The following is a 22,558-nucleotide window of genomic DNA, read 5'->3' as shown; positions in this document are numbered from 1 at the left end:
GAGCATCTGATATAATATTTGGTAAAACAAATTTTAATCGATTTGCCATAACCCTAGCAATGATCTTATAATCAACATTAAGTAAGCTAATAGGTCTATAATTTTTCAAACATCTTTTGTCTCCCTTTTTCTTGTACAATAAAGTAATAACACCCATTTTCATGCTATGTGATAACGATTCTTTTGTTTCTATTTCTTTATACAATTTAAACAAAATATCACTTAAATATGGCAAAAACATTTTGTAAAATTCAACTGTTAATCCATCTGAGCCTGGACTTTTGTTATTGGACATTTCTTTAACTGCTATTATGATTTCTTCATTGTTAATACAGTTTTCACATAACTCAAAATCATTCTCATCTAATCTTTTATCAACAAATGATAAAAAATGCTCCTTACTTTCTTCTTTAATACTGACAGATGAGTATAATTTTGAGAAAAACTTATATTGAATATCTAGTAACGCTTCTGTATCATTTTTAATTACACCATCATCAACTAATTCTTTAATTGAATTTGATTTTTGTCTAACTTTTTCCAAATTCAAAAAATATTTGGTACATTTATCTGACTCATTGGCCCATTGAGCCTTTGACCTTAACATTGCACCTCTACATTTTTCTAATTCAAACTCTGACAGTTCACATTTCAACGCCTCATATTTTTCAATATCAATTTTTTCTCCATTTGCAATATTCTCAGATAACCTTTTTATTTTGTTTTGTAGAGTAAAATATTCTTTGTTACGTTCTTTCGCCCTTCTTTTACTATAACTCTGAGAATACTTCTTAATTTTGTATTTCAAATTATCCCACCAAACTAGTAGTGATGTATTGTATAATATGCAAGCTTTTTCTCTTTCTATCAGTTCTACAATTTTTCCTTTGTATATATCATCATAAAGTAGTAAATTATTTAGAATCCATATTCCAGGACCTCTTTCAACATCATCATTATTGAAATAGAGCACAACCATTGAGTGGTCGCTCAAAGTAGTTTCTACATAATAAATATTTCTAACATACTTATTCAAATCCTTAGATGTCAAAATATAGTCTATTCTACTTTGAACTAGTCTATTTTCAATCACCATTTTTCTAGAAAAAACTTTTTCTTTTTTATTTCTATTTCTCCATATATCATCAACACTATGTTTATTCATAAATTCAAACAGTGCATTATAACCTTTGTCATACGTATGGACTGTTTTTCCACAACGATCTATTTCACTAAGCGTGTTATTAAAATCTCCTAATATCATAAGACTGTTAGACATTGGGATTATTTCTGAAATATTCTTAAAAAATGATGATCTATCTGCAACTTTGTTTGGTGCATATACATTTATGATATCAAATGTTTCCTCATTATCTTTATATTTTATGTGTAAAAATCTACCATCAAAACCATTGACAAATTCAACATTTTCTTTTAAATCATTTCTTATCAAAAAAGCTACACCTCTTGCCGAACTATCATAATTATTGTAAATAATTTCACCATTCCATAAATGTTTATACATATCAATAAATTCATCTTTCCAATGTGTCTCTTGTAAACCAATTATATCATATTTCTTTTCAACAAATAAACTAAATATCATTTTCATTTTGTCAACATTACATAACCCATTACAGTTCCATGAAGTAACAAACATTACAGATATGAGTAATAAAGTTACAATAATTTTATTCATTTTATCTATTCTTTTTGGCCTTTCCTTTCTTCACTTTCTTCTTTCTCTTTGTTTTTCCTTTGATAATGATTTCGTCGTCCTGTTCTGACACCCCTGCGAATGTGTTCGGAATGTTTTCTTTATCGTTGCTAGGTTTGTAATAAATCCAGAGGTGCTCGAATGAAAGTTCACGAGACTTCACCGAAATTTGTTCAGTTCCTGTGGAATTTCGAGCGGAAGTATAAGTGTTCGGATAATATTCTCAAAATACGTAAGTACTGGTCGTTTTTCATATCGTATCCTACTTTGGGTTTTGTTAAAACATGAAACTCTTTTAATATGTTTGTCTTATTTCACCATTTAGCGGTTTTTATATTAAACGATAATATTCAGAACAGAGTTATCGTTCGTGTTCAACCACGTGTTGAGTGGTTGGAAATATAAACATTGCGTGGCTTAATAAAATGATATCCATGTTTGATGCTTGTGGTGTGCAATACCATGTTTAAAAAAAAATAATGGATGTCTGTTTTGCATAAAAACTTAGTATATCGAGTCATTTTCAAGGAACATTCTGCAGAAAATAGTATAGTCTTTTTCACTATTGATGCTATTACTAGGTCAGGCGCGGATCGAAAACTAATCCTCAGGGGGGATCTTTACTTAGCATGTTAATTGTTGCAACAGCAGACAAAAGCTATTTTTGTATTTTTACATTTATTTCTAGAACACATTTTATCCACCAATTAATGAAGATAAAGTTTAAAATCAATAAACCTCTAGATTTAATAATTGACTACTATAGTACCTAAATTCTATGAACTGAACTATAAACACGAGGCACGATTTTTACTGCGAAACTAAAAGGGTCAAATAAAACCACGTGGTCTAAAATTTAAATGACAATAACATTCGCAGGGGTGTCTGAGGACTCGGAACTTTCTGAATGTTCTCGTACGACCTCGTTTCCTTCCGCGTTATTTTGATCCCTATGGCTATCGGCACTATCAACGGGTTCACTGATTTTTCCACTATTTTCTTTCACATGTGAATCAATTTCGGGTTCAACTTTCTTTTGTTCATCGTGCGTTTTCCCGATATCATCTTCGGTTGGATTTTCCGGTGTTTCGTTTACTTCCATTTCTGGTTCTGATTCCCTCTCTTGTGCCTCGTCAAGCTGTGCGCCGTTCTCCTTATTCACCTCTTCAACAGGGCTGTCATCTCCTGAATCGTGTTCACTAGACCCGCACGAACACTCGTCTCCCCATTCAAGACAATCGTAACACTTTTTCACCGTACATGTTCTAGCGTAGTGTCCTTGTTGTTTACATCTAAAGCAGACGAATTTAGGGCAAGCCCTAAACAGATGATCTTGCGAATAACATAACGAACACACTTTAATTTGCCCATTGTGGATAACCCTGTAGTATTCTTTTCTGAATTTGATTGTGTACGGTAATGACTGCATATTTGGTGGTAATTTTACTCGTACGTATCTCGTTCCATCGGCGATGTTTGTTCCAGGGTAATATCGCCGTTTGATTGGAGATAATATTTCAATGTTCATTGACAGAAGTGTATCTTCAATTTCATGATCTTCAATGTATGCTGGGAGATGTAGAAAACTGACCATTATTGAGTTTTGAACAATTTCTCTACATTCATATGTTTTGTCGCCTATTTTTATTCCTTCTAAAAGATACTGAAGAGGGGCCCTACCGTCTAAGGTGATTTCATATAGATTTCCTGATCTTGGGACACACGCGAACATAGATCCAACTCCACAATTTTCATGTACAAACTTGATGATATTATCAGGTTTAATCTGCCCATTATCTAATACATCAACAGTTACTGTGTTTTCACGGCGGTAGTTTCTATTTACCTTGTTTGGGTTGTTTTGTGATCCGCCCTCATGGCCGCCACTCGACGTGGCAGGCATCCTGCCCTTTGTTGACACAAAGTCAACACTACTTGCAAATACAGTTCAACAATTCACTTATGTACAATATTATATATACAGTTATTCAACTTGGCTCCTTTTTAGAAGCTTTACTACTTACATAAGTACACAAACCAACTAACTATCGTCTCCACGAAAACTATCCGTGCACTCTCGGCTGACAGTAAACCGGAAGTCTGATGATTATTTACAAAGTTGCATATCTTATTAGTTTACATTTATTTTTTGAGAGAGAATAGAAAGGGTGTGGATTTTGTTGCCTCATATATGTGCTTAATACGTTGTATTGAAATATTCACACCATGGAGAAAAGAAAAGAAAGATTCACAGGTAAATTGTTTTGTGGAACATGATTTTAACTCGTGTAACATTAGACAATGGTGCTATAGGTACATGCAGATGAAATGCAAGGTATTGAAACTTTCAAAGAACTGAAGGAAAATAATTATATTCATCCAAACAAACATCTGTGAAGATGATATGGAAACTTTAATATGTATTCAATTTTATTGGCATATGCATATAATCTTAATTTGTCATGAGAATAGTCAGAAGAATCATAAGATGGATTAATCAGTTGTGCATAAATCTTTCAAAGTTTCCTTCCAAAATATCTTTTGGTCATGCAATATGTACAATGTATATGAATCTTTCTAGTCATTTTGGTGCGTTCTTCTGACGTGGAAATGTGTTAGAATTATTTTTCTTATACAGCTGTTTTTTTTTATAAACGATTAATGAGAGTGAACTGTGTCGTCATAATATTAATGAAATCTTCTGTGATATCTGAAGTGCATGTATTTAATGAAACTTTGTTCACAATTTGATTTAAGTAAAAGATTCCAAGAATGTTGCCATTTTTGTTTTGTTTTAAAAAATGTACTGATGGAGACGGTAAGTGGACATAGGTCATTTATGGCCAAGAAAATGCACCAAAAAGTTTGAAAATTTTCTAAAAAGTGAACAAAATCATCATTTCCTAGATTTTATCTTTTATTTGAATTCAAGGGTCACTTGATTCGTACAAAATAATCATATCAATGCTATATTTAGATGTAATTAGCAGGTAATGCCTTGTACATACTCTACTTTCATTTTTGTTCCCTACAAGTGGCCTATATATATTCTATGAAGCAAAATATGTGTATATATGTTTTTAAAATATGTAACAATTCTATAGCCATTTGAATTTTTAAAAAAATACTGCAAAAAATGTATATGGATGATGTTGAAGACAAACAAATGATGATGTGACATAAAAAATTATTTAGTTTCAATGGAAGGGATGCTTTTTATTTCTCTCTCAAGGGACAAGAGCGTACAAGGCTTGACAAATCCCCTGTATCCAGGATTTTGAAATGACATAAGAAATATAAAAAATCTTTACGTAAGTGTGCATCCGTACATGTATAATACAGAAGTGCATTTTCTGACAAATAAATAATTTACACTAATGCATATACTTGGTGCTTATCTACTTTGTTTTATTTATTCACTTTCTAAACATTGCATCATACATGTAATAATTATATCTGTGCTAGCGCTATTTTTATCCGACATTGCGTGTACAGAAAATAAACATAACGTAATTGTTGTCATTATAAAAATTGGTATTTTTTTTTCTCATAATAATCCAATAAAAAATGAAATGCAGTGTATATGATTCGAACACCATCTCAATCGAGAAGTAAGTACTACGAGCCTTCGCCTATCGTAGTGAGCTACATTGACACAGTGAAGTTAAGGTAAATAAATTTAACTGCTTGACAAAAATTAATAAAACTTTTTCGATGAAAACCACGAATTTGATCCATTATGGGTCAATATTCAATATTGAAAGTCAATAAAAACTTATTCTTTAAATAAAAATACTTTTAGGATGGAGTCAGGACTACGAAAGACGAATAGGGCCACTTAGAAAAATATTTTTATCTCTTAACTACGAGAAAAGATCTCGTTATTACGAGTTAATTGTCTCGTAATTAAAAGATAAGATCTCGTAATAACGAGAAAAGATCCCGTAATAACGAGAAAAGGATCTCGTAATTTCGACTTATTCGTCTTTCGTATAGGACCCATGCATACATAAGTTTGCAATTTAGAACAGTGAATGACCGAAAATTTTGGCAAAAAACGTACAAGGCCTGACAAATCCCCCGTACCCAGGATTTTGAAATAGCAAATGAACATATAAAAAATCTTTATATTTGAAACTGTGCACCAGTACAACTGCATTCTCTGACAAATACATGATAAACAATAATATATGCACTTGCTACTTACATGTTTCTCCTTTGTTTTATTCGATGCATTACAGCATGATCTGTGCTTTCGCTATTTTTATCCGACATAGTGTGTACAGATTATGAACATTACGTAATAGTTGTCATTATATAAATGGTATTAGATATTTTTTTTTATATATTAATCCAATAAAAAAGCAGAACATGTTTTACTTAAAAGCAAATGGATTAAAAATGAAATGCCGTCTATACGATTCGAACGCCCTATCCATGGTGAAGGCTGGACTACGAGCCTCCGCTTATCACACTTAGCTACGCTGACACATTAAAGTCCTTCTGAATAAATTAAACTGTTTGAAAATATTTAATAAAGTAAAACGTTTTCGGTGAAAATCACAAATTTGACCCAGTATGGGTCTAGACTCCATTTTAATCAACCAATAATAAAAATCAATATAAACTTATTCTTTAAATAAAAGTACTTTAGGATGGAGTCAGGACCCATTCATACCTAATTTTGCAATTGAGAATGGTCAAAGATTTAGGCAAAAAACGGTGTGCAGTTTAATTTGAAACACATACCCGTCGTGTTGATAGAATGAAATCACAATATTGACTTCTGATGATTTTATCTTAGTTATTACTGGTCCTTACTTCATAAAACTTATGATACTGATGCACCTGACAGACTTGAATGCCAAATCTGAGCCAGAGGTTTTGGATGCTGGATGAGGTATTTTTGGAACAGGTCACTTTTTAAATAGATTACTGGTCCAAACTTCACCAAACTTGCATGGATGGTTCGTCTTATGATACTGATGCTTGAGGCAGGCTTGAATGCTGAATCTGAGCCATAGGTTTAGGATGAGTTTGTTGTTAATTGAAATAACATGATTCCTATGATGTAGCTTTGTATGATATGAAACATTACTGTTTAATATGAATCGTGTTATATCATTTAACAACAAACACATCTATCAAGCAGGTTTGAGTGAGGTAGGACATTTTCTTAGCATCCTTGATAATGGAGATCAGGTTCTACACAAACTACCTTTGCCTTTATTCATTATATTATAGTTAAATCAACTATGCAAGCTATTATCTATAAAACATGTGACCTGTTCCAAAAAACAAAACATCATCCAGCATCCGAAACCTATAGCTCAGATGTCTTGCGATCAAGAATTAGAGAAAAATTGTGGCATTTAGCCAGAAATTTAAAATACAGTACAAATTTTCATATTCCATGAGTTTTGGTGTCCCACCGGGACACCGAGAATGGGGTAGAAAAAACTGTACATCTTTTTTCCTCCAGTACATCTCACATGTATGGTTTGATATTCTTTTTTTTAAACAGTGTAACATACATGTATCTTCAAATTAGAAATAACCACAAATTCAATTAGAACTAAATTGGTGCGTGAATTGTGTTTAAGGGTACTTATTGGTATATATTTAAGAATGTCATATATCTGATACATCTACGTTTAGAAATGAAGAAAGTACTGTATGCTGGGAAATATTTGCCCCCATTTATCCCACCCCTTTTGCCCTCGTTTTCAGCTGGCAAATTCATGACTGGGTGAATTCTAATGTCTCAAATTATCTTTCTTTTAAACCCAACTGAGTTCGGGCAAATTCAAGATGGGCAAAACTGTTTGCAGGGGTAGAAGGGCAAAACTAACCCTGTATATACCAGGTAGTTATTTCCTGTGGTCATGAAAATAGTTCAATGCTGTCTCTATACGGTAATTAAATGTTTATATGGAAACAAGGCAGTGTCTGCAGTGGGCCAATATCAGTGGCAGCTAGTACACATAGTATCACTCATATAGTTTGATATAACCTTTGGCCTTTGTACCGGTACTATTTGACCATGCATGCAGCAAATGAATGAATACCATCCATCAAAAATCAAAAATGCCAAGAGCAGCTGGGGTAGTAATATACATTGTAATTTAATTGTCTGTATTGGTAACAGTCAGCAAGAAGTTCTTCCTTCACCTGTTTAAAGTGTCATGTCCTCAGTCTGTAGAATGTAGAAAACAAAACATCCACCTAGGATTACTAAGGATTTGGGATCTTAGCTGATGGTAAGCAAACGGGAGTGTGTACTAGTATACAGATTAGGTGTATGTTAATTGCTTTTATTAAACAACATCCTGTGTATTTACAGATTCTTGAAGCAATGGGTAAGGACAGTGGCACCCCCTCCAGTCTCTGCAGGTTGACGGAGGAATGACGGCCAATCAGCTGTTGATGCAGCTACAGACAGACCTCCTCGGAATCAGTGTAGGCAAGTATTATAAGACAGGAAGTTTGGCCTTGTTGTAGTAAGCTATTTTTGATATAAAGGTATTTTAGTTATGAGATAAACAAACTCTAGTGACAGGTCTTTTACTACGGTAGTAGATGTTGATGATCAAGACTAATTGTATTTTGCTACCTAACCCAGGTTTGCAACCCGACTGAAAAGAAAAACATCTACACCTGTATCGTCTACCTGATTTTATGAATGAAAATCAGCGAAAATGGTGCTAATGAAGGACTGGTTTTTAATAAAACATTCCTAAATGAGTGAAGCGGAGGAGATGTTAACGTATTGATAATCTCATCTTTATCTCACCGTTAAAATAATAAAATATTACGTCTGTGTAAGGAGGTGTGATCTGGAATGTTTTGGTCTTGTTATTACAATAAGGCTTCATATTTTCACTATCTTTGTATTTATTATTAAACACTTGCAAATTAATTTTTTTCTAAAGGGGGGGGGGGGGGGTATTTGAATATATATACTGGTATATATTACCATATTGGCCTGTCTCAATGTCTGTCTGTGCGATTGATAATTCCAATGTACATCAATTAAAGTCCTGTCCATACCTTAATTAAGAAGAAACAAAAAAAAATTTCTCATGTGGATATTGAATATATTAAAAGAAGACCCATCATTGATAGTGCCTAGTCTCATTCTATAATTGTATAGTTCGACCGTCCATGCCAGAAACCACAGCGTTGGGGGCGGCCATGGCTGCTGGGGCGGCAGAGGGGGTGGAGGTGTGGAGCCTGGACTCCAAGGACCTAAGCAATATCACCACAGATACATTCAACCCGTGTATCAGAGAGAAAGGTAAGCCAAAGAATCTACTTAGGGACGTTTTAATTATCCACTGACATCAATTTTCCTCGTTTTAAACGGGTTTTCCAACGGAAAAATCCGGTTATTAAAATGGTGAAAATGGCGGGCGGGCGGCTGCCAAAAGGGTACATGTACCTTCATTGTACGGATAACTCCTCCTACAGTTTTCAAGATAAGACGTTGTTCTTTTACAGATCAATTGTACATATATCAGAGGTGTGCATATTGCTAGGATTTTGATTTCCAATAATTTATGAAAAAAATACCAGCTTTTGCACTTAGTCATATTTTGGCAAAATTTTGCATATAGGGTACCCTCATTGTACTGATAACTCCTCCTACAGTTCTCAAGATAAGAAGTTGATCTTTTGCAGATCAATTGAACTTATTTCGGAGGTGTGCATATTGCTAGAATTTTGATTTCTGATAATTTATGAAAAAAATACCAGCTTTTGAACTTAATCATTTTTTGGCAAAATATTGCAAATAGGGTACCCTCATTGTACGGATAACTCCTCCTACAGTTCTCAAGATAGGAAGTTGTTCTTTTGCAGATTAATTGTACATATATCAAAGGTGTGCATATTGCTAAGATTTTGATTTCTGATTATTTATGAAAAAATACCAGCTTTTGAACTTGGTCATTTTTTGGCAAAATATTGCATATAGGGTACTCCATTTCACTGGATACAGGTTGACATGGATTATGGATAAGTTCACATAAAAGAAAACTCGGTTTGCTGTCACATTGACAGTTTTTCACTTGTTATCTTTATAACAGCTCTGAGGCGTGTTCAGCAGAGAGAGCGCCCGCGAGCGCTCGCCAAAATTTGTGTTGCGGGTATAGGGAATTTTGGCGAGCGCTCGCGAGCACCCGCTCTGTTGAACAGGCCTCTGGTGTCGTTTAAATCAGAGTCCAATAACTTGAATTTGTTTTTAAAAATCTTGGTGTCAAACAAAGTTTTCTTTGGTATAGTGAAATACCTATTTACTGAGTGTTCAGATAAAAGCAAAAACATTTTGTTGTTTGTTCTTTTGTAAAATGCACATCATAACCTTGAAGTTGCAGATATACCTTCAAGTTGTTCTAATTTTTTGGTATATATAAATATAAAACAAAACCCCATGCATCAACTATTTTTCTCAAACAATGAACAAGGTATTCTCTATTGAGAAGTGGACAGGCATAGCCTACATCCACTTCTCTTCGCAAGCCCTCACATTTTGATTCTGGAAAACGTGTAACTGTCCACTTTTGAGAAGTGGATGTAGGCTATGCCTGTCCACTTCTAAAAAGAGAATATGAACAAGGATAATAGTGATTTGACATTGTCAGACACTATAGTATTAGAGAATACCAGAGAGCCTAATTTTTCAACAGTGCTGATTGCTTTATTTATTTTAGAACGAGACGCAGGGTTTAGTCGCTGGAAGCTTGCTGTTCAGCGATCGATGCACTGGGAGACAGCAGAGGATGTAGTAGGTAAGATGTCCCATCATTCCATGATGTATAGTGCTTGTGTAAAAGGTAATTGTAATGCTAAGCTTTTGGATTTATCAAAAACATGACTGCATGTGCTGTTCTAGAGGGGGGTCAGGGGAATCTGGACCTACTGGTACTTTATACGAAATTCACATGATAAATTTAAGGGGGCTGGGTGGTCAACAAAATTAACCACCTAGTTCTTCTTCTTTAGGAGATCTATTTTGTCTAAAAATGGCAACGCCCATCCAGCCGTCTTAAAATAGGTCTCAGAAACCTTCTCACTGCAAACAAAATTATTCCACACCCCTCTTCGTGGGAAAAATTATTTCTAGATTTGACTAACAAGGAAATAACATGACCAAACAATATATTCTGATGAAATTTTATGTCTCATCGGCATTACTAGTAATTCTTTTACATATAACATTAATCTTGTTGGTTTTATCCAATAATTCTGCTAATGATAATAAATCGGTAGGAGAAAACAATGAAACCTGCCGTTGGCCTGTGGTATTGCTAATGTATATCCTGTTTTTCTTTCTTGTAAGATTAGAAATCCAGCCTTGCCCACTGAGCACGGTTCCAGGAGGCATCTTTATAATCAGCAGCTTAGCAATGTTTATGCTCTCAGATATTATACCACATAGGTGATAGTGTATTTTTATCTCTATTATTTAGTTTATAGAAAGCTTATACTTTTTCATGTTTTTTTAATGACTTGATGTGAGTTTACAACTTTTTAAAACATCAATAACATGTCTACCGTATTACATGTATTTATGGGAACACATGATTATTTACAAAGCGGCATATCCTATTAGTTTACATTTGTTTTTTGAGAGAGAATAAAAAGGGTGTGGATTTTGTTGTCTCATATATGTGCTTAATACATTGTATTGAAATATTCACACCATGGAGAAAAGAAAAGAAAGATTCACAGGTAAATTGTTTTGTGGAACATGATTCTAACTGGTGTAACATTATATAAATAGTGCCTGTTTGGGATCAAATCATTGTTTTTCGAGGGGTGTCAATTTCAACTGTTATCCTCCCAAACAGGCACTATTTATTTTGTTATACTGAATGTCTTATTTTTTAAGAAAATTTTGCTGCTTTTATATAGGAATAAAGTGAGTTCTACAGCGAACCGTACGCGCATAATTTTCGCGCATGTAACATTTTTTAATGTTACCCGTTGCTAAGTGCGTTGCTAACGCTGAGGGTAATAGAACGGATTATGAACTGCGTCTTAACCAATCAGATTTCAGTATTTAACATGAAAGTATAACAATTGAAATTGACACACCGAGGAAACCATTGGTTTTTGAGGGGTGTTAATTTCAACTGTTATCCTCCCAAACAGGCACTATTTATTTTATTATACTGAATGGCTTAATTTTAGAGATTTTTTTACTGCTTTTATATAAGGAATAAGGGATCATTCTTTGAGTATTATGAGGTGATAGTTTTGGTCGGGGCGTGATCAAAGCCAATAAAGCCCGAAGGGCTTTATGATAGATTTGATCACGCCACGACCGAAATTATCACCTCATAATATTTAAAGAATGATTCCTTATTACTTATATTTATATAATTTTAAGCCATCGTACGATTAAATATTAAAAAATATAAATAAGCAAACCCCTCTGGCACCTCAGTTTGGCGTCTTTTGTATTATGAGTTATATAGTTCAAAAGCGATACGTAGTGTTATCACAGGCAAAGACACTGGAAAATGTAAATATATAGAAATGAAGTGAATTCCACGGCGAACCGTACGCGCATAATTTACGCGCATGTAACAATTCGTTGTGTTAACCGTTGCTAAGTGTGTTTCTAACGCTGAGGGTAATAGAACGAATTGTCAACTGCGTCTAAACCAATCAGATTTCAGTATTTAACATGATAGTATAATAATAGACAATAGTGCTATATGTACTTGCAGGTGAAATGCAAGGTATTGAAACTTTCAAATAACTGAAGGAAAATAATTATATTCATCCAAACAAACATCTGTGAAGATGATATAGAAACTTTAATATGTATTCAATTTTATTGGCATTTGCATATATATTTTAAATTGTCATGAGAATAATCAGAAGAATCAGAAAATGGATTAATCAGTTGTGCATAAATCTTACAAAGTTTCCTTCCAAAATATCTTTTGGTCATGCAATATTTACAATGTATATGGATCTTTCTAGTCATTTTGGTGCGTTCTTCTGACGTGGAAATGTGTTAGGATTATTTTTCTTATACAGCTGTTTTTTTTATTGGAAACGATTAATGAGAGTGAACTGTGTCGTCATAATTAATATTAATAAAATCTTCTGTGATATCTGAATCTGAAGTGCATATATTTAATGAAATTTTGTTCACAATTTGATTTAAGTAAAAGATTTCACGAATGTTGCCATTTTTTGTTTTGTTTTTATAAAATGTATTGATGGAGACGGTAAGTGGACATAGGTCATTTATGGTCCTGAAAATGCATCGCAAAGTTTGAAAATTTTCCCAAAAGAACCAAAAATGAACAAAATCATCAGTTCCTAGATAACACACATTTTTTTTATTAGAATTCAAGGGTCATTTGATTCGAACAAAATAATTATATCAATGCTATATTTAGATGTACCAGGTAATACCATATACATACTCAGCTAATTTCACTTTTGTTCCCCACATGTGGCCTATATATATATTCTATGAAGCAAGATATGTGTATAAATGTTTTTAAAATACTTAGAAATTTTATAGCCATTTGAATTTTAAAAAAATACTGCAAAAAATGTATATGGATGATGTTGAACACAAACAAATGATGATGTGACATAATTTTTTTTTATTTAGTTTCAATATATTTCTCTCTCAAAAGGACAAGAGCGTACAAGGCTTGACAATTTCAATCCCCCGTATCCAGGATTTTTAAATGGCATATGAAATATAAAAAATCTTTACGTATGAAAGTGTGCATCAGTATATGTACATGTATAATACAGAACTGCTTTTTCTGACAAATAAATAATATACACTATTGCATATACTTGGTACTTTTCTCCTGTTTTATTTGTTCACTTTCTAAACATTACATCATACATGTAATAATTATATCTGCTAGCGGTATTTTTATCCGACATTGCGTGTACAGAAAATAAAGATGCATTCCAAGCGTTACAGCATGATCGCATATATGTGCCATCGGTATTTTTATCCGACATTGTGTGTACAGATTATGAACATTACGTAAATGTTGTCATTATATATTAAATGGTACATGTATTAGATATTTTTTTCATAATAATCCAATAAAAAAAGCAAAACATGTTTTACTTAAAAGCAAATAAATTAAAAATAAATCGCCATCTATACGATTCGAACGCCCTATCCATGGTGAAGGCTGGACTACGAGCCCCCGCTTATCACACTTAGTTACGTTGACACATTGTAGTCCGTGTGAAAATATTTAATAAAGTAAAACGTTTTCGGTGAAAATCACAAATTTGACTCATAATGGGACTAGACTCCATTTTAATAAACCAATAATAAAAATCAATATTAACTTATTCTTTATAAATAAAAGTACTTTTAGGATGGAGTCAGGACCCATTCATACCTAATTTTGCAATTAAGAACAGTGAATGGTCCAAGATTTATAGGTAAAAAACGGTGTGCAGCTTAATTTTGAAACATATACCTGTCGTGTTAATAGAATGAAATCACAATATTGACTTCCATCGTGAAATTTATATTGAAAACAATGCATACATGTCAAAAATTAATATTTTAACTTGAATTGAAATTCTTTCGTCTTTATTGGTCCGAGTTGGGTATTTACAATGCCTTATACGCCCCTGTTCTTTTATCAAAGTTCTCATATGTATGTTAATTTACTGATCAAAATTGGGGCCAAATTACACTATCCCTAAACCTATTTCTTTGTTTAATTCATTCATTCATACCAGTACTTTTCCTCAGAACTGAAATAATTCTAAAAGATTACAATTATATATAATTTATCTGTTTATGCACACAACTCAGCAATTGCAGAGAAAAGAGGATAGAAAAAAATTGACATGAGCGTACAAAATGAAGATTAACAATTATTATGATAAATGTTAGGAAAGTATATACATCAGGTCACGACAAAGGGTTAACTAATTGACCATATCTGGTAACCCTATCTCTGAACACATATTTCTTACTTGTTTTACCATTTAGTCATGATATTGGTACTATTTCAATCAATATTTTTTCCTTATATGGAAGCTAGGTTAGCACGTATAACTTAAAGGAAGTCTGGAGTTCATGATAATCCTGGTCTCAATATACCCGTGTAACTACAAAGCTCACATGCACATGTTACATTAAACAGGTCTAGGCAACCTCCGTTTTTGGAGGATAGCTCAATTTCAAGATGGCTGCCAATTTTTACCATATATGGAAAGTTGCTTTGAATTGTGGGTGAAATTATCCTCCATTTTTGGAGGATAGAATGGGTATATTTCATTGGCTTCGTGCATATCTTTAATGGGAAAATGCAAGCACCAGACCACATGGAAATTGAAGTTAAGGTAATTAACTAATGATTGTATGCGGCGATTTGAAATTCTATGTATAGTATTTTCAAAATATGCTTTGAAAGTATGTACTTCCTGTGCTCAGTTTTACAAATGACATAGACTATTTACAACTTTTTCAATTAATAAAAATCACAAAATGGTGATGTTTATTCCTGATTCAAACATGATTGAAATAATTCACGTTTAGAGACACATAATGGATATCTTGATCTATTATATTGTACATGTACACAGTAAATGTTTGCATACCTTAGGAGCTTTGTAACTCTTATTCTTATTAATACACAGGTTATTTAGCATAATGTTAAATTAATCCATTCACACAAAAAGACACTGTCAAATTTTATTAATCAAAATGATACCATTTATAAATATGAATTAAACTGAATTTTTAAAAAAAATGTGAGAGTCTTCACATAAAATATTTTTCTTTAAAATCAGCCCTGCAATTATTCAAACTTTTATATTTATTTAATATATCATTAAATATAATTATTGACAGCTAAATAAGGTGGTTTTTTAATTGTCTACTAATTATAGTTTATGTCCCTTTGTAAAAACAGAGTTAATTGCCCTTCATCTGAAAAGATCCATCAGGGGGCGCAAGCATCTATCCTCCAATTCTGGAGGATAAAATCTATCCTCCAAAAACGGAGGTTGCCTAGACCTGTTAAAACGGTTCTTTTCCCATTCAGAAATTTGAACCATATTAGGCTTATTGTAATTTTTAGCCGGGTTCTGCTGAAAGCAGAGTTCTGGCTATAGGCAGGCAAATCGCCAATGTTACTATAAATAGCACAACTTCAAAAGTAAACAAAAAACCAAACAGCGTCAAAGTAAAAGCTTCCGCTATACCATATAGTTACACAAAGAGAGAGAGAGAGAGAGAGAGAGAGAGAGAGAGAGAGAGAGATATTTTCAGTCTTTGCTACACAATATGCATAATTAAAGACACGCCAAAAGAGCTCGGCTTTCAGTACTTCAGTGCTTTGATTAAATGTTGTAGATATCCAACTTAAAAAGATTTTGGTTTAACATCATGTGCCTGCATGTGTGAGCTATAGATCAAGTTTCTGACTTGAAATAATCCAGACAGTTAATGAATAAAATACGATATGAAGCCACTATTAATAACAGATATTTGACTGAACATCGTTCTATTTCTTCCAAACTATACCCCTATATTTTTTATGTCTACTCTGTAACAATAATTTTTAAACAGGTCTAGGCAACCTCCGTTTTTGGAGGATAGATTTTATCCTCCTGAATTGGAGGATAGATGCTTGCGCCCCCTGATGGATCTTTTCAGATGAAGGGCAATTAACTCTGTTTTTACAAAGGGACATAAACTATAATTAGTAGACAATTAAAAAACCACCTTATTTAGCTGTCAATAATTATATTTAATGATATATTAAATAAATATAAAAGTTTGAATAATTGCAGGGCTGATTTTAAAGAAAAATATTTTATGTGAAGACTCTCACATTTTTTTTAAAAATTCAGTTTAATTCATATTTATAAATAGTATCATTTTGATTAATAAAATTTGACAGTGTCTTTTTGTGTGAATGGATTAATTTAACATTATGCTAAATAACCTGTGTATTAATAAGAATAAGAGTTACAAAGCTCCTAAGGTATGCAAACATTTACTGTGTACATGTACAATATAGTAGATCAAGATATCCATTATGTGTCTCTAAACGTGAATTAATTCAATTATGTTTGAATCAGGAATAAACATCACCATTTTGTGATTTTTATTAATTGAAAAAGTTGTAAATAGTCTATGTCATTTGTAAAACTGAGCACAGGAAGTACATACTTTCAAAGCATATTTTGAAAATACTATACATAGAATTTCAAATCGCCGCATACAATCATTAGTTAATTACCTTAACTTCAATTTCCATGTGGTCTGGTGCTTGCATTTTCCCATTAAAGATATGCACGAAGCCAATGAAATATACCCATTCTATCCTCCAAAAATGGAGGATAATTTCACCCACAATTCAAAGCAACTTTCCATATATGGAAAAAATTGGCAGCCATCTTGAAATTGAGCTATCCTCCAAAAACGGAGGTTGCCTAGACCTGTTAAAACGGTTCTTTTCCCATTCAGAAATTTGAACCATATTAGGCTTATTATAATTTTTAGCCGGGTTCTGCTGAAAGCAGAGTTCTGGCTATAGGCGGACAAATCGCCAATGTTACTATAAATAGCACAACTTCAAAAGTAAACAAAAAACCAAACAGCGTCAAAGTAAAAGCTTTCGCTATACCATATAGATACACAAAGAGAGAGAGAGAGAGAGAGAGAGAGAGAGAGAGAGAGAGAGAGAGATTTTCAGTCTTTGCTACACAATATGCATAATTAAAGACACGCCAAAAGAGCTCGGCTTTCAGTACTTCAGTGCTTTGATTAAATGTTGTAGATATCCAACTTAAAAAGATTTTGGTTTAACATCATGTGCCTGCATGTGTGAGCTATAGATCAAGTTTCTGACTTGAAATAATCCAGACAGTTAATGAATAAAATACGATATGAAGCCACTATTAATAACAGATATTTGACTGAACATTGTTCTATTTCTTCCAAACTATACCCCTATATTTTTTATGTCTACTCTGTAACAATAATTTTTAAACAGATCTAGGCAACCTCCGTTTTTGGAGGATAGGTTTTATCCTCCAGAATTGGAGGATAGATGCTTGCGCCCCCTGATGGATCTTTTCAGATGAAGGGCAATTAACTCTGTTTTTACAAAGGGACATAAACTATAATTAGTAGACAATTAAAAAACCACCTTATTTAGCTGTCAATAATTATATTTAATGATATATTAAATAAATATAAAAGTTTGAATAATTGCAGGGCTGATTTTAAAGAAAAATATTTTATGTGAAGACTCTCACATTTTTTTTAAAAATTCAGTTTAATTCATATTTATAAATAGTATCATTTTGATTAATAAAATTTGACAGTGTCTTTTTGTGTGAATGGATTAATTTAACATTATGCTAAATAACCTGTGTATTAATAAGAATAAGAGTTACAAAGCTCCTAAGGTATGCAAACATTTACTGTGTACATGTACAATATAGTAGATCAAGATATCCATTATGTGTCTCTAAACGTGAATTAATTCAATTATGTTTGAATCAGGAATAAACATCACCATTTTGTGATTTTTATTAATTGAAAAAGTTGTAAATAGTCTATGTCATTTGTAAAACTGAGCACAGGAAGTACATACTTTCAAAGCATATTTTGAAAATACTATACATAGAATTTCAAATCGCCGCATACAATCATTAGTTAATTACCTTAACTTCAATTTCCATGTGGTCTGGTGCTTGCATTTTCCCATTAAAGATATGCACGAAGCCAATGAAATATACCCATTCTATCCTCCAAAAATGGAGGATAATTTCACCCACAATTCAAAGCAACTTTCCATATATGGAAAAAATTGGCAGCCATCTTGAAATTGAGCTATCCTCCAAAAACGGAGGTTGCCTAGACCTGTTAAAGGAGGGTCATACTAAAACACGCCTGCCGACGCCTGCCGGGGAAAACACGCCTGCCGAGAGAAAACCACACGCCTGCCGTTTACCTGATGGATTATCTTAATATTTTCTTTGATATTTTATTTGACTTAACTAAATTGAGTATCATAATAACTAAAAGTTGACTTTATATTGATTATTTAGCACAAAATTAACAAAAATGTTCAATGTTGGTAAAGATAGATAACTCTTACGTAGAATTCACACGCCTGCCGAGGAAATCTAGACGCCTGCCGTTTATTTGATGGATTATTTTACTTTTTTCTTTGATATTTTATTTCTTGTAACTAAATAGATGATAATAGAAATCAAAAGTTGATTTTATATTAATTAATTAACACAAAATAAGTAAAAATCGGGTAAGCTGATAGCTCTTACGAAGAAATCATACGCCTGCCAAGAAAATATATACGCTTGCCGTTTATTTGATGGATTATTTTAATTATTTCTTTGATATTTTAGTTCACTTAGCTTAATAAACGATAATAGAAATAAAAACTTGACTTTAAATTCGTTAATTAACACGAAATTAGTGAAAATCGGGAAAGTAGATAACTCTTACGCAGAATGCATACGCCCGCCGAGAAGAGTACACGCCTGCCGCTTACCTGCATGGTGGATGATTTTAATTTCTTTATTTATATTTTATGTTTTCTAACTTGATAAATGGTCAGATTAATTAAAAATTTACTGTCGTTTACCCGAAGATGATTTAAAAATTTTCTTACGTTTGTATTTTATTTTACTGTACTAAATAGCAGGCATAGATAAAAAGGAAAAAAATTGCGAAGGGATTAAAAATAAAGGGAAAACTCTTATGTAGAAATCTTACGACTGTCGATTCAATATGCACGCTTGCCATTTTATTTATGTAAATTTTATTTCTAAAAACTAATTTATGAATTACTTAAGATTGCTATATATAGACTTAACATTTTGCCTTATAATTATGTTCGAACTTTACTTATTGCTGCTATTGATTCATCATATTATATGAAGTCGGGTGATAAGAGTATGATATAATATGTATGTCATCCCTTTCAAGTTTGACAAACATGGTTTTGTTTTCTATCAGAAATAAATATTTTGATTATTACGCCTGTCAATGAAGCTTTTTATGATAGAAATACAGGGTAAGATTTATCAACACGTCTATAAATACGAAACGCCCGAGAAATATACATATGTACGCGTTTACGCTTGTCGAATACCTATATTATTGCATGATATGATTTTTTTCATTAATTTTTTTCTTCAGTCAACTGTGTACATGATCACAGAATAAGAATTAGATAAAACTTTCTGTGTTGTAAAGAGGGATACTATTAATCAATATCATAACTTTTCGCCTAACGCAAAAAATTAATAATCTTGTATTTTCAAACAATATTTCATATTTCATTTAACTTTACCAAGTAAACGAATAAAGACATAAGAATTAGATTTAAATGATATTAAAACGTAACACGAAACGTGTGCATCCAGTAAATTTTTTTCAGGGGGGGGGGAGTATTTAGGTTTGTCCGGGGGGGGGGGGGGGCGTCGAAGCAAATTTTTGGTGATCATTTTCCAAGGAAGGTGGGGACTCCATCACCCCCACTCCCGTACGAAATTTGAGTTTTTACCGTGGGGGGGGGGGGGTAACTCTACCCACCTCCCTCCGTGTAGATCAACTCATGAAAAGAATGAGTGAAAATCATTTACAAAGCCAATGAAAATTTCTTAGATCTACCCCCAAAAAATTAATGAATGGTGACTGATATAAATATTTGATGGACGTTAATTAATGAGTTATACTAACATTGTTATTGTTAGCAAGAACATTGATATTAAAGTATCCTAATCTACAACAGCATACTGATCACAAGGGTCGATCTATTTAACTGTTCCACGATCTTTTGGTCTATAGACCAATCCTGTTTTAATGTTTTTCTAAATACTGGATAAAAAATCGTGTTTTAAAAATGTAAACCAACAGAAATCGTGATACCAGTGGTTTCCTATACATATATACATAGGCGTCGGAACCGGGGGGGCTGAGCCCCCCCCCCCCACACACACACACACTTTTTTTGCAAAGTTAGACCTAACCAATGGGCACAAAGCATCATAGAGGGTTCAGCCCCCCCCCTTTCGCACTTTTGCTCGCAAGAAAAATAATGTTTGCGAAATTTACGGATTAGGAATTTTAATATTTGTGGGGGGGGGGGGGGAGTTTTGGTAGGTAAGAATTTTTTTTTTTTTAACTATAGCCCCCCCCCCCCCCCCAACGGATTAGGATTTTCATGATTTAGGGATGATTTTTAACCGGGTTTTCCGAAGGAAAAATCCGGTTATTAAAATGGTGAAAATGGCGGGCGGGCGGGCGGGGGGGTGGGCGGCTGCCAAAAGGGTACACTCATTGTACGGAGAACTCCTCCTACAGATTTCAAGATAGGAAGTTGTTGTTTTGCAGATCAATTGTACCTAAGGTATATCAGAGGTGTGCATATTGCTAGGATTTTGATTTCTGATAATTTATGAAAAAAATACCAGCTTTGAACTTAGTCACTTTTTGGCAAAATATTGCATATAGGGGTACACCATTTCACTGGATATGGGTTGACATGGATTATGGATAAAGTTCACATAAAAGAAAACCCAGTTTGCTGTCACATTGACAGCTTTTCACTTGTTTTATTTTCTTCCTTAAGCTTGTCAAGATTTCAGAGGATTAGTTTAGCCCCCCCCTACTTTTAATTTGCTTCCGACGCCACTGCTTTATATGGAAACCCTTATGAGAAAGGAGAGGGCTTTAGAAACGTGGCGTGTTCATACATGTATGTAGTTGTTAGAGTGTTAAAGGAAGAAATTAAGCTGTTTTCTTGCATCTCTATCTCTCTCCCTCTATCTTTATCTCCTCTCCTTTCACTTCCTCTCTCTCTCCTCTCTCCGTCTTCTCCATCCACTGCCCTCTCTTTCTTTCTCTCTTCTTTAACGAAAACAATTCAAATATCAAGAGAAAAAAAAATACTAATAAATGTAGTGGCGCCTGCGTTCAACTGTTCTAGTGCATGTATTTTTCAATAAAAATATGGATAAAACTGTAGCGAGTCGGTAAGCGTAAGACTACAGAGCAATTATACAAAACCTCCTAAGTATTTTTCTTTTGGTAAAAGATTCTTGAATATCATTCATACAAAATTAAGGCATAATTGTGTTCTCAATTGTGATCTTTATCGGTGTAACATAATAGCCAACCCAATGTGTTCATGTGGAAGTTTAGAAGATGCACATCACTTGTTCTTCGTTTGTAAAAAATATTCATCATTAAGACAATCATTTATGTATAACCTTTTATCACTGAACTTTTTGAATATAATTGATGTACATTTGTTACTTTGGGGTGACAACACTTTATCTTATGATGAAAACATAAAAATATTTAAAGAAGTTCATACATTTATACAAAAGTGTGGTAGATTTATCTAAGTTTTTAAATTATTTGCATAACTTTCTTATCCAACCTAATTCTAATTCTAGATTTAAAACTAATGATTTATTTGTATTTCATTACATGTTTTATAACTGTTATCAATGTTAACTGGCATTGTATGGCACTGTAATATATTATGTACAAGGAGAGGACATTCTAAGTTTTTGGAACTTGTGTCCAATCCTTTTGGCATTAGTCAATAAAATATGTTCAACACAACACAAGCGTAAGACATTCACATTCCAAATGTTCGACATCTGAACGTGGTGGTCTTTTCGGTTTTAATTTATTTCATGAGTAAACATTTTCTGAGTCAAAAATGAACGCAATATTATATGCAGATCGGTTGTGTTTGAACTTAATGAACGTAAAATATCTTCCCGACAATTTTTATATTAATCAACCATACTGACTGTAATTAA

At 33.0% G+C, this 22,558-nt stretch overlaps 1 protein-coding gene across 3 annotated transcripts; it reads left to right on the top strand.

Moving 5' to 3' along the window:
• Positions 1-5,284: 5,284 nt before the first annotated feature.
• On the top strand, positions 5,285-12,916 carry LOC128156042 (glycerol kinase-like). Of its 3 annotated transcripts, none has more exons than XM_052818002.1 (5): positions 5,285-5,386; positions 8,061-8,180; positions 8,871-9,014; positions 10,429-10,506; positions 11,063-12,916. In XM_052818002.1, exons 2-5 carry the CDS (start codon positions 8,123-8,125, stop codon positions 11,158-11,160), a joined length of 378 nt encoding a protein of 125 aa, XP_052673962.1. In that variant the 5' UTR covers positions 5,285-5,386; positions 8,061-8,122; the 3' UTR covers positions 11,161-12,916. The 3 variants fall into 3 exon arrangements, with proteins under 3 accessions (XP_052673962.1, XP_052673963.1, XP_052673961.1); XM_052818003.1 differs by lacking the exon at positions 5,285-5,386 and adding an exon at positions 6,555-7,977 and having other exon boundaries at positions 11,058-12,916; XM_052818001.1 differs by lacking the exon at positions 5,285-5,386 and adding an exon at positions 6,557-7,977.
• Positions 12,917-22,558: the final 9,642 nt, after the last annotated feature.

This window comes from Crassostrea angulata, chromosome 7 (genome assembly GCF_025612915.1).
Source record: "Crassostrea angulata isolate pt1a10 chromosome 7, ASM2561291v2, whole genome shotgun sequence".
Taxonomy (NCBI): Eukaryota; Metazoa; Mollusca; class Bivalvia; order Ostreida; family Ostreidae; genus Magallana; species Magallana angulata.
The sequence above is the reverse complement of the archived record's forward strand: the minus strand, read 5'-3'. Positions and strand labels throughout refer to the sequence as shown.